The 13,282-nt window shown below is 44.6% G+C and overlaps 2 protein-coding genes across 7 annotated transcripts in view; both read right to left on the bottom strand.

Annotated features, from left to right (window-relative positions):
* Window positions 1-134: 134 nt before the first annotated feature.
* On the bottom strand, window positions 135-10,279 carry RAPSN (receptor associated protein of the synapse). 4 transcript variants are annotated; one of them, XM_054199037.1, is made up of 8 exons: window positions 9,647-10,271; window positions 6,960-7,139; window positions 5,387-5,545; window positions 4,947-5,045; window positions 4,727-4,849; window positions 2,026-2,079; window positions 1,191-1,390; window positions 215-434 (listed from the first exon to the last, which is right to left on the bottom strand). In XM_054199037.1, the coding sequence occupies exons 1-8, from the start codon at window positions 9,860-9,862 to the stop codon at window positions 362-364; spliced, it is 1,104 nt and encodes a 367-aa protein (XP_054055012.1). In that variant the 5' UTR covers window positions 9,863-10,271; the 3' UTR covers window positions 215-361. The 4 variants fall into 4 exon arrangements, with proteins under 4 accessions (XP_054055011.1, XP_054055012.1, XP_054055008.1 ...); XM_054199033.1 differs by having other exon boundaries at window positions 6,801-7,139; window positions 9,647-10,266; XM_054199034.1 differs by lacking the exon at window positions 2,026-2,079 and having other exon boundaries at window positions 6,801-7,139; window positions 9,647-10,268.
* The window catches only part of CELF1 (CUGBP Elav-like family member 1), a 71,235-nt gene continuing 64,953 nt past the window's right edge, over window positions 7,001-13,282 (bottom strand). Inside the window, exons 14-15 of one of the 3 annotated variants that reach the window (XR_008466011.1) lie at window positions 12,741-12,861; window positions 7,004-7,139 (exon numbers count right to left, since the gene is read on the bottom strand). The gene's annotated coding sequence lies outside the window, so the exon portion shown is untranslated. Of the gene's footprint in view, window positions 7,140-12,740; window positions 12,890-13,282 lie in introns of all 3 variants that reach the window. The other 2 variants (XR_008466010.1, XM_054199014.1) reach the window with 2 other exon arrangements.

Consider the following 13,282-nt stretch of genomic DNA (forward strand, 5'->3'; position numbering starts at 1 on the left):
CGGCCAAATCTGCTGAGTGATGGCCCCGCCGCCATCTTGGTGCGGGGCAGGGGCGGAGCCGGCACCCAGCGCTGCTCCCGTCCCTCCCCCGACCCCTCCCCGTTCCACACCCCCCCCCGCCCCCGAGCCCGGCGGCGGAGGCAGGCGCGGCGCTTTCCCGGCCATACGCTTTATTACAGTCCATCCCCGTACAGAGGAGCGGGGGAGCGGGGTGGGGGGGAGTGGGGCCGGGCCGATCCGGAGCCGGCCGTGCGGAGGGGAGGCCGAGGGGGCCCCCGCCGCCCACCCCGGCCCCGCGGACCCACAGGCACAGCCTGAAGGGCCTCGGGGAGCGGCAGGGGGGCCCAGCGGAGCCGGCGGGTCAGACGTAGCCGGGCTTCACCGACAAGCGGCGGCAGTTGGGGCATCCCCGGGTCCCGTTGGTCTGGAGGCACCTGCGAAGGGAAGAGGCGTTTCCGGGGGGGCTCCGTGCCCTGCGGCTGGAGGCTCCCCCAGGCCCCCCCCCCCCCCGGCTATTCTGTATATTAAACTCATAGCAGAGCTCCCTCCCGTCACCGCCAAAGATTTGATCTCTTTTTCCACCCATTCCTCTACAAAAATAAGTTCCAGTACGGATGGAGACAGATCCACAGGGGTCATCAGACACCTCTCACCACCCAGTAGTTTGATCCTAATTCTGGTGTCATTGTGAGGCTGTGTTTTTAAATTCTTAATTTTCAGAACCAAGTGTTTTGTTACACTCATGTTTCTTCTAAGAATAAAATGATGGGACAGACAACTTCCTTCCTGGCAGTAGCACAGTAACAGAGTGAACACCTTCTTCACCTCAGTGTACCTCTAGGCAAGAGAGAAAGCGGGAGCAATTCAGGGGAGAAATCCAAACTGCCCCCGGGAGTGAAGAACTGATTTCCCAAGAGGATTTAAACAAGAATCCTAAGCACCCGCAAGGTGAGGACATCGGTGAACAATCACTTAGAGGACAGAAGTGGGAGCGGGGTGGATAGTGTGGCTGAATCTCACCCTTCAAGGCCATGAGATGCACAACACAGCAATAGGATCCTGCAGGGCACAGGTTAGCTGGACAAAGACCTGGGGAACAGCATAATTAAGACTGTCCTATTCTGGCCGTGAACAGCTCTTTCCTATGACTGATATCATGACAAGGATCTTTAGTACTTCCAGCTCATTACTTTAAGTGGAAGAAGTGGGAGCAAGGCAGGGCCTGGAGCTGGTTGTTCTTCTCCCCAATGGACTCTCCACACATGCCACAGTACAGCTCCATCTCCTCCACGCATTCATGGAACTTCACTACATGGTCACGCAATTCTCGCTGCTGTCCCTTTGTGCGATAGATCCTTTCACAGAGGCAGTGGAGCTTCAGCAGGCCAAGCTGCACATGAAAGGCAGAAACAAAAGTGAACAACAAGGTGAATACACACCAGTAACCAGAGTGGAAACCACCGCAGCCCCATCAGCCAGCTAGAGAAACATTAGCACAGAAAGCTGCCCGAGGGATAGGATCAGTCATAATGACATTTGGTCTCTCAGCACTTCCTGCCATTAACCTACTTCTCTGTATCACAAAAGGGGAGACAGGTTTGAGGTACTCTGCAGCTCTTTCATCAAGATGGTTTTCCTGAGCTATCCATGACATACACGATATTTCACTTCCCTTTGCCTCCAGCCAGCACATAGTTCAGCTGCTGCTCAGGGCAATAATATTTTTCAAGAAGAGACACAATCCTCTAGCACTCTGCTTGTTTAATTCTCCATTTTTACTGCTTCCCACTACCCTTTGTTTCTCCCACTGTGACTCCTCCCTCATTTTTCAGACTTGCACACTGATGATCATCTGTGCAACTGCCCACAACGACATGCTTCACATAAAAGCAAGTCCCAAGCATTCACTGGTTAATACGGACACGTTAATAAGCAATAACAAGTCTGGATATTTCAGTGCTTGCCACTTTAAGTTGCCTGACAGAAGACTACGGACAGTGCTGAGGAGAAGCTGTAGGATCCTACCTTGTTCCCTAGTCCCTCTGCCAGCTCCTGTGCCTTTTCAATGCTTTCCAGAGCCTGTGAATGGAGAGCATGCATCATCAGTTCTCAGTCTGATAGATCAAAACCAGACTTGTACGAATGCCCCATCGGAGTTACTAAAAGAAAGAGGTAAAGAGGGACAGAGTAGAACTTGGATAAACAAGCATCACTGCAACTCTGGAGATGCAAGATAGCTGTCTGGCAGATTTCCCTCCCCTCCCAAAAGTACATCCATAAGAAAAGCTTGCTTTCTGAAAGACCACAAATAATCCAAGAGCTACATTTCTGTTCCAGCCACACAGTACAAAGTAGAGGTATGATGTTGGCAGACACTGCTGTTTCCAAGCAGAGAGAGTAGAGACTTATTTAAACTCATTCACATATGCTCATTGGGGTTGGGATGAATCACAAGCCAAGCGAGCCTTTCCCCCATCCTACTCTATAGGCTCAATAATCATTGGGCAACTCCAAGAGGGGAGGAAAGGGATCAACACCACCAACACACCACGCTCTTCCATTTTTTCCCCTGCTATTCATACATTCACTTTGTCCTACCTACACATGATGTAGGAGTGTACTGCTATCCATATCCATCTTTTTCAATCTGAAGGAAAAGTATTTAGCATAGCAGCTGTTATACCAAATGAGTCCCTACTTTCCCCTAGATGCCACGGTGTTCCTCACTGTTCTCATCAACAGGCTCTGTTTTCCAGAACTACTGAAATCTGCTTCAGATTTGTCCAAGGGGAAGATGATGTCTCCCTTGTGATGCAGTAGTTTTCAGGAGGAACATTATAAAATTTCTACCCTATAATTTGTCATTACTGCTGTTCTAGGAGAAGAGGACTAGAGGAGATGAAAGAATGCACTTTAAATACAGGGGGATGGCATTTGACCTGTGGTGGCTGCAACAACCTAGGATAATGAGCTTGTAGAAAAGGGAAGGCTAGCAGGTACAACATAACTGAGAGCTGTGCCTAGGAAGAGTGACTCTGTACTGGAAAACACTGAAATTAATGACCGTGACTAAGAATCAAAGTGAAGCATATGGGGTCAGGGAAGAGATGCTGAAAAGTCCAGGGGACAGTTTGTCAGGAATATGAGGTTGCACAAGAGTTTGGGCAAGCAGGTTGTGACAGCAGCCTGGGAGGATCTGCAATAGTATTGACTATAGGCAAATGAAAGAAAATGGACTAACTGGCCAAGGAGACCAGGAAGATGAAGGAAGCTAGGACAAGAATAGGGAATCTGCAAGTGGAAAGTTAGCAAACTGCTTTATTTGGTAACTGATATTGGGGCGAGTTGCATGAGGAATGGAAACTGGGACTGCCAAGTTGAAGGGCAGGCTTGGGTGGAGTATTCAGGGCTGTGACATTTGAGGAGGTCACATTTGGGGCAATGGTGGGTTCCTGACCCACCAGGGCTAACTTCCTCCTAATGCCTAGAACAGAATACAAGATTCATCTATTCGTTCTCTTCTTTTGTGGGTTTTGGTGAGATTAGGACTCTGCACAAAGCCCTCACCAGGCTCTCACAGGTGAGAACTGCTTGTGATATCAGAGGGTGGCAATGGCTGGAGGTGGGATCAGCGGATGCAGGGATTTGATGAGTGCTCTGAATATTCTCTTATGTAGAGGCATACCTGCTGTGTCCTGTCCCATTCCTTTGAATATAAGGTATGAGTCTGGGAAGGGATTACACTGAGTAAAGTTTTTAAGTCCACAGTTTCTTCTTCCATTGCAAACATAGTGTTTATTTACTGAGAGTGCAAGGTGTATCTCACCCAACTGATTCCCCGCTGTAGGCAACTCAGATGCTGACAGCACCCTGAACTTGTCTTTTCTGATGGTGACATACTTGATTTCCTAATACCTGGGATGCTTCACTTGAGCTAAAATTCTTTGTGTCTTGTTTGAGTGATAAGAGTGAATCTTCATCATATCTACATCCAAACCAGCATCCTTATGTGGCACTGTGCAGGCATTCCAAGTTGTTCAGCGCTAGTTCAAGGCTAACCTTTGAGCATCTCATTCTGCAGCCCAGTAATGTTTCTGCAGTGCAATCTGCTGGATCTAGTGCAATCTGGATTTTAACATACATACACTGCCTAAGTGTTTTAAAAATAAGTAACGTCACCCCCCTTATACTATATTGACTGGTTGTCTATTCCCAAATGTTTTTCGGCTCTCATTTCTCTGTTTCACATCACCTTTTATGTACCTTCAAAGTTTCTCTAGGAATTTGATGCCACATTTGTCTGCAAAGCACACGGTGGAGCTGTAGAGCTGTCTAAACATCATCACTATCACAACAACGAGCTTAGTCATATAGCTAAAAAGTAGGCAGTGGAATCTATTTCAGAGCATAAGCTGATTGCCTACAATGTCAGGAGCAGGCTTCCTTCCCTCAGTGCTGGTTCCTCAGGGTAGTGCTTAAAGTCATCAGGACTGACTAATGAGGCCAATCTGGAAGTTAGCAGTCTGACTCAGAATGGGGATTAGTAACGAATTCCTGGCTGAGAGGGACCATTCAGAGAAATGTAACTGTACAAGCAACAGACCCTATTGGTAGAACCAAGGGTTACAGGTCTGTACCATGCTGTGATGGGCATATGGGTCAGAAAAAAGACTGTATGCGCTAATTTTGTCTAACGAACTTCTGTAGAAACAAGTTTGTAACTGACCTTGTCCAGCTCCTTCTGGATCATCCAGCACTTAGTCACTCCTAGCAGCACCTGGATCAGGCCCAGGCGGTTTCCAATCTCTGTCATGATGCTCATGGAAGAATCATACCGAGGAATGGCCGTCTGCAGAAGCAAGGGGGAAAACACATGTTTTGCTATGGCTTGCTTTTCCCACCCTCTTGCTATCCCCTCTGTCCTTCCTGGCAGGAAAGAGCTGTACCTGCACGTCTTTGCGACTGCGGTGGATATCTGCAAAGCACAACAGACACAGTGCTTGCAGAGGCCGGTCACCATGCTGCAGGGCAATCTTCATGGATTCCTGAAAGAAATAGTCTTCGGTCAGTAAGAGCTTGCTCCTTGTTCAAAACAGCAAGGCTGGGACTGTGCACTCCAGTCACTGAAAAGTCAGCTCCAAAGAAATGGCACAATCTTTTTAAGGCAAGTAAAGCCTTGTCCACATATTCCCAACCAAGGGCCATTCATAGACCCAAACTTTTGAGACTCCCCGGGGTGCTGAAACCACAGCTCTTAAGACTGGGAGGCAGCAGGAACATCTAGAGTCAAGCGCGAATGCCATGGTATCTCTCTTCCTCCCAATCCTGTAGGCAAGATCCCCCTGCAGAGACCTCTGACAGCTCTGCATCTGCCTGCACCCTATACCTCACAGCAGTCCATAGCATCTGCCAAGCGCCCCAGCTTCCGATAGGCCACGGCCATGTGATACTGGCTCATTGCACGGTACTTCAAGCTCCAGCCCGTTCCATAATCATTCACCAGCTCAGCTGCTTTACATGGGAAGAACAAGGCTTTCTCGTAGTCCTGTAAGGCAGACAAGCAGCAGTTACAGCCAAAATAAAGAAAAAAAAAAGGGAAAAAAAAGCAACCATTTTTTATTTACTAACTGCAACAGCTAGCAGATTTCTGTACACCTTTCAACTCCTGCTGTTCCTCTTCCACATGCCGTATTTCACTAGATGTTTTCACTGGATATCAAACTGTGGGAGGTAGAATTGCCATATACTAAATTCATATTACTCTATGGGTTCAGGACACTGGGGCAATGATACAGCAAATGGATTTTATATAATATGCCCTCGGCTTTACTCTGCAGGAACCATTTACCCTCCTCTGTAACCAAAGGCTGAAAACTTTCTCTGCTCTTACATCATCTCTGCTTTCAACATCTACATGGAGCCCTCATGTTCTCCATATGGTGAAGTCAGGATCTCAAAGAGGCTGGTTATCCATCATTGCAGGAAAGAGGAACAAAGAATCATGGCCTCACCAAATCCACAATAAGCAATGATATAACATATTTTAATTTTTCAGCACCTTCCTGCATTAAAAGTGTTTTAGAAAGAAATTTTATTTTTACAATAAGTATGTAAAACTATAATCTAAATATCTAAAACCATTCTCAAGTAAGTTATATGAGACTGCAGAAATGAAAAAGTCGTCATATTTTCTAATTCTGCAAGATGCACAAAGGAAACGACAACTTTTAAAATTTCCTTTCTCCCTAAAAGTACCCAGCACAATGTTCTTTTTTTTTTTTTTTTTTTTTTTGGTATTATGAGGGAAGCTTACTGATAGTTTTCAACACTTCAGTTGGTGAGTCTTCCATTAGTGACAAAAATCAAGACTTTGTGAGGAAAACCTATTTGTTGCTGTTTGTAATAGAAGTTAGAACTGCCAAAGCACCCCCACCCTGTTCCTGCCTGGTTTTGATCATAAAAATAGCTATTTGCCCGCAATAGTGGTAGAAATAGAGAATCCATGAGTTCTGGCTGCCAGCCCTCTGATGTGATTTTCTTTGAAGCTAAGTTTGATCTTTTCAACACACAGGAATATTCACAGCTGCTTCTGCTGTCCTGTATAAACATTACACTAATCCTCCCATCCTTACTGTGAAGGAGAATACTCGAAGATGATTTTACAATGAAGAGATTTTAGCTTACGACGCTTTCTCAGTACTTCATTTTCTATATCAAAGAAATAAGGTGAAATTCACACCATTTCCAGTTCTTTCCTGAATCCATCAGACAATCACCCTCCATCACTTAGGTTACCGCACCTTTATCTGGGCGTAGAAGTTCCCGAGGCTGCAGCAGACTCGACACTCCAGCATCTTGTCATCATTGTTGTGGGCGTAGCGTAAAGCTTTCTCAAAGCACTCCAAAGCCTTCTGGAAAATGCTGAGGCCCAAGAAGGCATTGCCCATGCTGAGGCTCACCTGGCCATTCAGCTGCAGGCTCACAGTGGTACCCTGCATGTTCAGGCACGTCTTACAGTACGAGATGGTTTTCTGGAATTCACAGAGTTTCTCATTGCTGCGAGCCAGGTTTAGGTAGCTCTCTGTAAGGTAATCCGGGTCTTCCAGCTCCCGTGCTGTGTCAATCTGTACCACTGCAAACTTTAAGTAGAAAAGACAGTGTTTATAAAAGTGTGTGGTTTATTTAAATACAGCTCAAACACCCACAGAGGAGCACCCTGTACTGGAGAAGTGGCTCATCTCTGAGCAGGGCAGGGAAATCCAGCAGCGCGGACTGAGAAACGTCATATATGTTGGGCAGTTTTCTGGTAGTTTAAGAGGCATATGAGCAGTCTAAGAAACCTCTCCCTCTCTCCACACAGTCTCTGGGGCAAGGAAGATGAACTAGTCTGGTGGTTAGTGGAAAAAAGCTGTTAAATGGCCCTAAAGAGAAGCAGGTGAAGCAGGAAACATCTAACACAATGCAGCTCAGCTTTCTTTCACTCGGTTTAATTTATTTCACTTTCTCTGGAATTCTTGAGATATTAAAGTGCTCAATTAATAAAAGAAAGTAAGCTACTTCTTTCATCAATTTTCTTTACCAACAAATTGCAGTCTTGACAGTTTTTGCTCGATAAGCTTCAGGATTCGTTGCATACAGTTCTCTTAAATGATTTGAAGTCTCTTTCTTTTAGACTGCAAACACTTCTGAGCAGTGGCTCTTCTGTGTTTTGTGATGAACCAAGCCCATTGCTGGCTTGAATTAATACCAGTAGCAAAGGTAAATATTTAGCTATTTCCTCAGTATGTGTTTTCATTAGAGATTATCAGTTAGATTTATGGATAACAATTGCTAAGGGAATCAATTACTTCTTTTTTGTATAGTGGCAATACATAATAATTTAAGCTACTAGAACATTTTACATTCTTCACAAAATAAAAAAACCCACCCCAACCATAAATTGTGTATTTTTGGGTATATATATTCTCAGTTTCCTTAGCACTTCAGGAAAGCTGCTATGTGGACCCTGTAATGTGCATTAGCTCATGCTTCCCCACATTCCCTTACCTTTGTACAAGTTCTTCATTATTTCCTGATTGCCACAGCCTCTTTCCTTGGTGTGAAGTAATTTTTCTCTCCATAAGAGGTTGAGCCATCATAGCCCTTCCTAAATCACAGTTAATTTCATGCCTTTAATTCAGACCCCGTTTCTCCTGTCATTTCCTCTCTCAATGGTTTATTGCTAAAGTTCTCCTTCCTCTTGATCATTCAGGGTATAAAATCAGTTTCACTTATGTCGTTTTTCCTTCTTAATACCGGGAAGAAGTAAAATTCACCTACTCTGATCCCACTTGCCGCTCCCTTCTCAGGTAAGAAATTAAGGTTCAGGTATACTGATCCCACTCCTTTGCCTGTTTCTTTTCCGTGAAGCCCTCAGTGTTTCCTTCAGGTAGCCACATCTTACTTCTTTTGCTTTTCTCTTCCCTTATCAGTCTGTTGTTTCTGCCATCATCTAATTCCACATCACTTATCAGAACTGTTTTTCTTCAAATGTTTTCCCAGGAATTAATAACCCTCTTTTCTTCTTCATCCTAAGTATTTGGTTTTAAGATAGGGCTTTGACATGTGCATGGGTTTACTAGTAAGATATGCCTCCCCCCCATTCTAAACAGAGCTAGCAAAACCATTTTAATGTGATGTGGGTACCCCCTTCACGTTTTGTGCTAAATGCTGAATGATTACCAGGCTAGTAAAAGGCAACCAAAAACATCAGGACAAGAATATCAAGGCCCTTTAGCAAGACCCTATTTCAGACTGGGATAGTTTCTTAACACTATTACAACATCCTCTTGCCTTGGTCTTCCAGATTCCTGAGTCACCCTCCCAAATAGTGCCTGCTGCTCTCTGTATGCCTCCTGTTACTTCTCAGATCCACGCCATCAGCTTCTTTTTGTTCATTTAATCCAACACGTTTATCCTCATGCTCTTGAAATGTAACTTCAGCTTCTTTTTTACCACTCTTCCATCAAGCTCGATATCCTTCTTGGTTCTATACTGTCCTGACAATTGGGACCCCCTCTCTGACCTCAACTGTCAGACTCCTCCTGGAACGTCTCTCAACCCCCCTGCCAAAAAAGCATCCTTTCCCCTCTTAAGTAGCCCCCTTGCAAACAAATAATTGTAATAAAAAGCAACATAAGATCTATATTAGCTATCAAACGCAGTTGAACAAGGTAACAGATTTGTCCCCACAAGACTGCTGCTTATTCTACAGAATCCACTTCAAAATCTTTTTACACTGACATACACACTGTAAACAGCTTTAAGTGGAGCAAAGGCCCTGTTTTCATACCTTTTCCTGAAGACTGATAACATGGTGTGCCTGTATGTGGGGAATAAATCAAGAAAGATCCCCATGATTAACTGGAGAACCTTAATAACCTGCGAATCCTGAGGGACCAGACCCAATGAAAAGTAGCATTCTGTGTATCTTGTGGGCTGGAGCTATTGGTTAATACAGTGATTACGGCAACCCAGAATTTGCACTTAATAGCTGGTATGTTCTGCTATATACAAAATAAACCCCCCGATTTCACATTCTAATCTCCAGCCACTCTCCGTAGTAGGTGCAACACAATGGCATGCATTCATCTCCAATTTGCCTTACCTTCAGCATATCTTTGTATCTGCCCATCTCTGCATGAGCAGTGATGAGGCAACCCAAAACCCGAAACCTGCCAGCAGGATCCGCAGACTTCTCCAAAACCCTCATCCAGACTCGCAGGGCCTTTTCGGTCTGATTAGACTGGTAAAGATGGAGTCCTTTCTCTATCTGTTGCTTTGTCTGGTCCTGACCCATCTCCCATGCATTAAAAAGCCTCATACACTAACCTCTAAGGACAGCAAAAAGGAAATGCATAGAAGAGAACACAGCATAAAATGCCCTAATAGAGGAGGGCAAGTTGTGTGCTCAGAAGGCTTGGAGCCATAGAAGCCCAGCCATGGCAGGGGGCTTCAGCTGTGGTAGGCAATGGCAAGAAGCAGTTGCTCAGCACTGAAGGTAGAATCCCAAATCCACTAGGCAAATGTCTTGCATGCTAGGACTCCATCAGTGCCTTTGCCTGTCCAGTCCCATAAACAAAGAGGAAAAGCACAACAGGGAGAGAAAGACAAAAATCCCAAGCGACAGGAGTGAAACTCAATCTGAGCAGCCAGTGCTGGTCTCCTCCCCATTGGCTACAGCTGCGCCTGCCAGTCTGGCTCACATGGCTCCCAGGAATGCTAGTCAGGCTCCCCAGCTCCCAAGGTCACGGCGAGCCAACTGCCCACCCCTGCCCACCAGTATGCAGCTTATAAATACCCCAGGGAGAGACAATCAGCAGCAGTCACAGGGATGTCTCAGTTGTCTCCTTCCTCTCTCTCTGGCCACCCCCTTTCACAAGCACTGGTGACGGTGGGATAGCTTGGGAGGCAGCAGCCTCAGCTTGGATAGTCGCTTTAAGAACAATATATGCCTTAAAAAGTAAGGTATGAGCTAGAAGGCTCCAGCATTTACACACATGTAGTATTATACTTGCAACAATGTGCCTGATACTTTGCCAGGCATAAAATTCAGGCTCCCTTTTGAGGACCTCAGCTGGAAATATGGATTGTTTCTGTGGCCAAAGGTCAGCTCTGTCACAGATTTGCTGCAAATATAGCACTGACTACTTAATTTCAGGGACAACAAGAAGCTAACCATCCTGAAAAGACTCTGTTCATGACTGACTGTTGCTCACTGTCACCTCTGACAGTCCTCCAAGGGTTTTCAACAGAAGGTGTCAAAGGCACTGCTGAAGTTCTGCATCCAGAACTTGCTGATCTTTTACAATGAATAACAATAATGACCCAAAGCAACAGATTTCTGCACCTTCTGATTGCATAAGAGGTTAGCCCAATTAGAAGATAGCTTTAACTCTCCTACACACCTTTGAAAGAGTAAAAGTTAGACTGGTTCCTCTAAGAGTCAGGTTTCATGACCCCATTGATGTACTGCATTTGTAATGGGTGCAGTACTGGTTATCTATAGATTTACTCTGTCCTTCAGAAGAAGAGATACCAGACTTGGGGGGTTGGAATGCCTCAGGGACGTCTAATGATTTTCATATACAGAAGTCCCAGATACCTGTTTTTTGTGAGCCTTTTACAGGCCAAAGAGAAGAAACGACAATCCAGCATTTTAAGAGACCCACATGCAGAACCAAGCATGTCTCCAGCTGCCTCCCTGCTTCTGTGTGAACTTGGTGGCCGTTCTTCCCCATGCAAAGGAAAATACCAACAGAATCATCTCACAGGCCACCAGTTGGACCATCCTGGCCTATGTCATGGCTCCCTAAGGAAACAAAACCCCAAGGGAACCTTCCTGAGGTAATAACATTAAGGAAAGCAGAACACAAAAGAATAAGGAACCACAGTCTACCCAGATGCTTTACATCATAGCAGTCATGATCTTAAGAGATCCTGTCCATACCTTTATCCAAAATTTGCTCAGAAAAAATCTTTTAAAAAGAAAAGAATTTTAAATGGTAGAAAAGTCTTGCTACAATCAGACCGCTTCTCTTTTGTGAGCTTATATACTTTATGATATTTGCATTATTTAATGTAGCATCGTTTTTCAGAGCAGTAATGTGCTAGATGATGTTTCAGCATAGACTCTGTGTACTCTCAAACTTTGGAAGTAGAAACTGGGGAAAAATCTACAGAAGGCTGAAGAAAAATAACGCTGAGGTACAGCTGGTTAATGTGCAAAAATCACTTCAGCAGCACTGTTAAAATTATTGTCTAGGTACTTTATAGATTTTAGGGCACCCATTAAAGTCCGATTCAGAATTAAAAAACAGTCTCTCCTCCCTGCAGTAATTCTTATGTGTCATTAAAAAAAAGGTCTCTCATCCCTGCAGCAATTCTTATGTGTCTCTCTGGAGGCGGGTGGTGGAACGTACACAAGATGGAGAAGACCAGTCCCCATGGAAAACTCTGATAATGGTGATTTCTGGACTTGGAGAAGTTAAGAGGCCAGGGAAAGCAACCATTGTAGTCTGCTACATAACAGAACCAAGCCAGGACTCAAGAAGGGGGAAAACAAAAATCACATCATTCTTTGCTGGAGCAGACTACTTTGCAAAATTAACCTCCACAAGTAACCTTCCTGTAAGTCAAACTCATCCTGATGGTTTTGGACCAGTTCACCAAACCACTGTTCCCCTCAGTATCCACTCACATGCCACAAAGAATAGACAAAGTGAGAAGAGGATGCTTTGCAGACTGACAAAACCCATCTAACAGGAGGCAAATGATCCGTCTTGCATTTTGTTGATCACACTGTACTTCCTTGCTTTCGAGTTCTCCTATGAAACAGTGCTTAGTCTCTTAAGAATCAACTCACATACTGAGATTTAGTATCCTAGTAAAATAAGGGCTAGATCCATCAAGCTCAAATTGGTCATTTTCAAAAAACAGAAACATACTGATATGGAATATACCACTCTGAGCCCAATGCCTAAATAAGGAGGGGTAAACAGGTAGAGTCACCAAGACACTGACTAGCTGTATTGCTTTGAGAAAATAATGGCAGAGTGATCATCAGCCTGTGGCTCAAGATAGCTCTAGTTTGTACAAGATTCAGGTATAGCTTCTACAGTAAGTGATCCACAGTTTCTTCTCAGGAACTAAAATAAGTAAGCCTGCAAGGTGCACGGAAACACCAAATTAGGGAATCTCACCTGTCATGCAGCAGAGCTATATGTGCAGCGTAGCTAATCACATAGTCACTTCTTCAGAGTGACCACACTGAGCTGCTTGTCCTCCTCCCCACTGCTCTTCATAATGTATCCCTGGTGACTCCTGGCCATATGAAGACAGCAGAACATAGCTGGTAAAGTCAGGAAGAGTGGAGTCAAAACAAGCAGTGAAAGGTGCAGGTGGATATGAGAGGAAAAAAAGTTTCTTCTAAAACATTCAATATCAGGACTTAATCTACAGGTTTGTGTATTTCCTATTGATGTTGATAAATACAACAATCATGTGAAATGCTGATTATTTTTAGAGATAATTACACTGGCTCTTATTTGTAGTTTAATTGTCCACTGGCTTGTGGTGGCCTTTTAAATTAAAGAAAAAACCTTCAAAAAATAAAAAAGCCACCTACTCAGAGGGATCTAGTATCAGTTCTGTAAGTCGCAACTGAGAGAGCTTTGACTACTTTGATTGCAAGATGAGGCTAGCCAACTTTTTGCACAAGCAGGAATCTTCCGTCCTGCTTTTT

This window comes from Rissa tridactyla, chromosome 4 (assembly GCF_028500815.1).
Source record: "Rissa tridactyla isolate bRisTri1 chromosome 4, bRisTri1.patW.cur.20221130, whole genome shotgun sequence".
Taxonomy (NCBI): Eukaryota; Metazoa; Chordata; class Aves; order Charadriiformes; family Laridae; genus Rissa; species Rissa tridactyla.

Bases quoted from the DNA above. Each gene is read 5' to 3' on its own strand.
- RAPSN (XM_054199033.1), bottom strand. From the start codon at position 9,862: ATGAGGCTTTTTAATGCATGGGAGATGGGTCAGGACCAGACAAAGCAA. The intron at 5,046-5,386 runs GTATAGGGTGCA...TATTTCTTTCAG, and splicing joins ATGCTATGGACTGCTGTGAG to GAATCCATGAAGATTGCCCT. The intron at 1,391-2,025 runs GTAGGATCCTAC...TTTCATGTGCAG, and splicing joins CAGAGGGACTAGGGAACAAG to CTTGGCCTGCTGAAGCTCCA.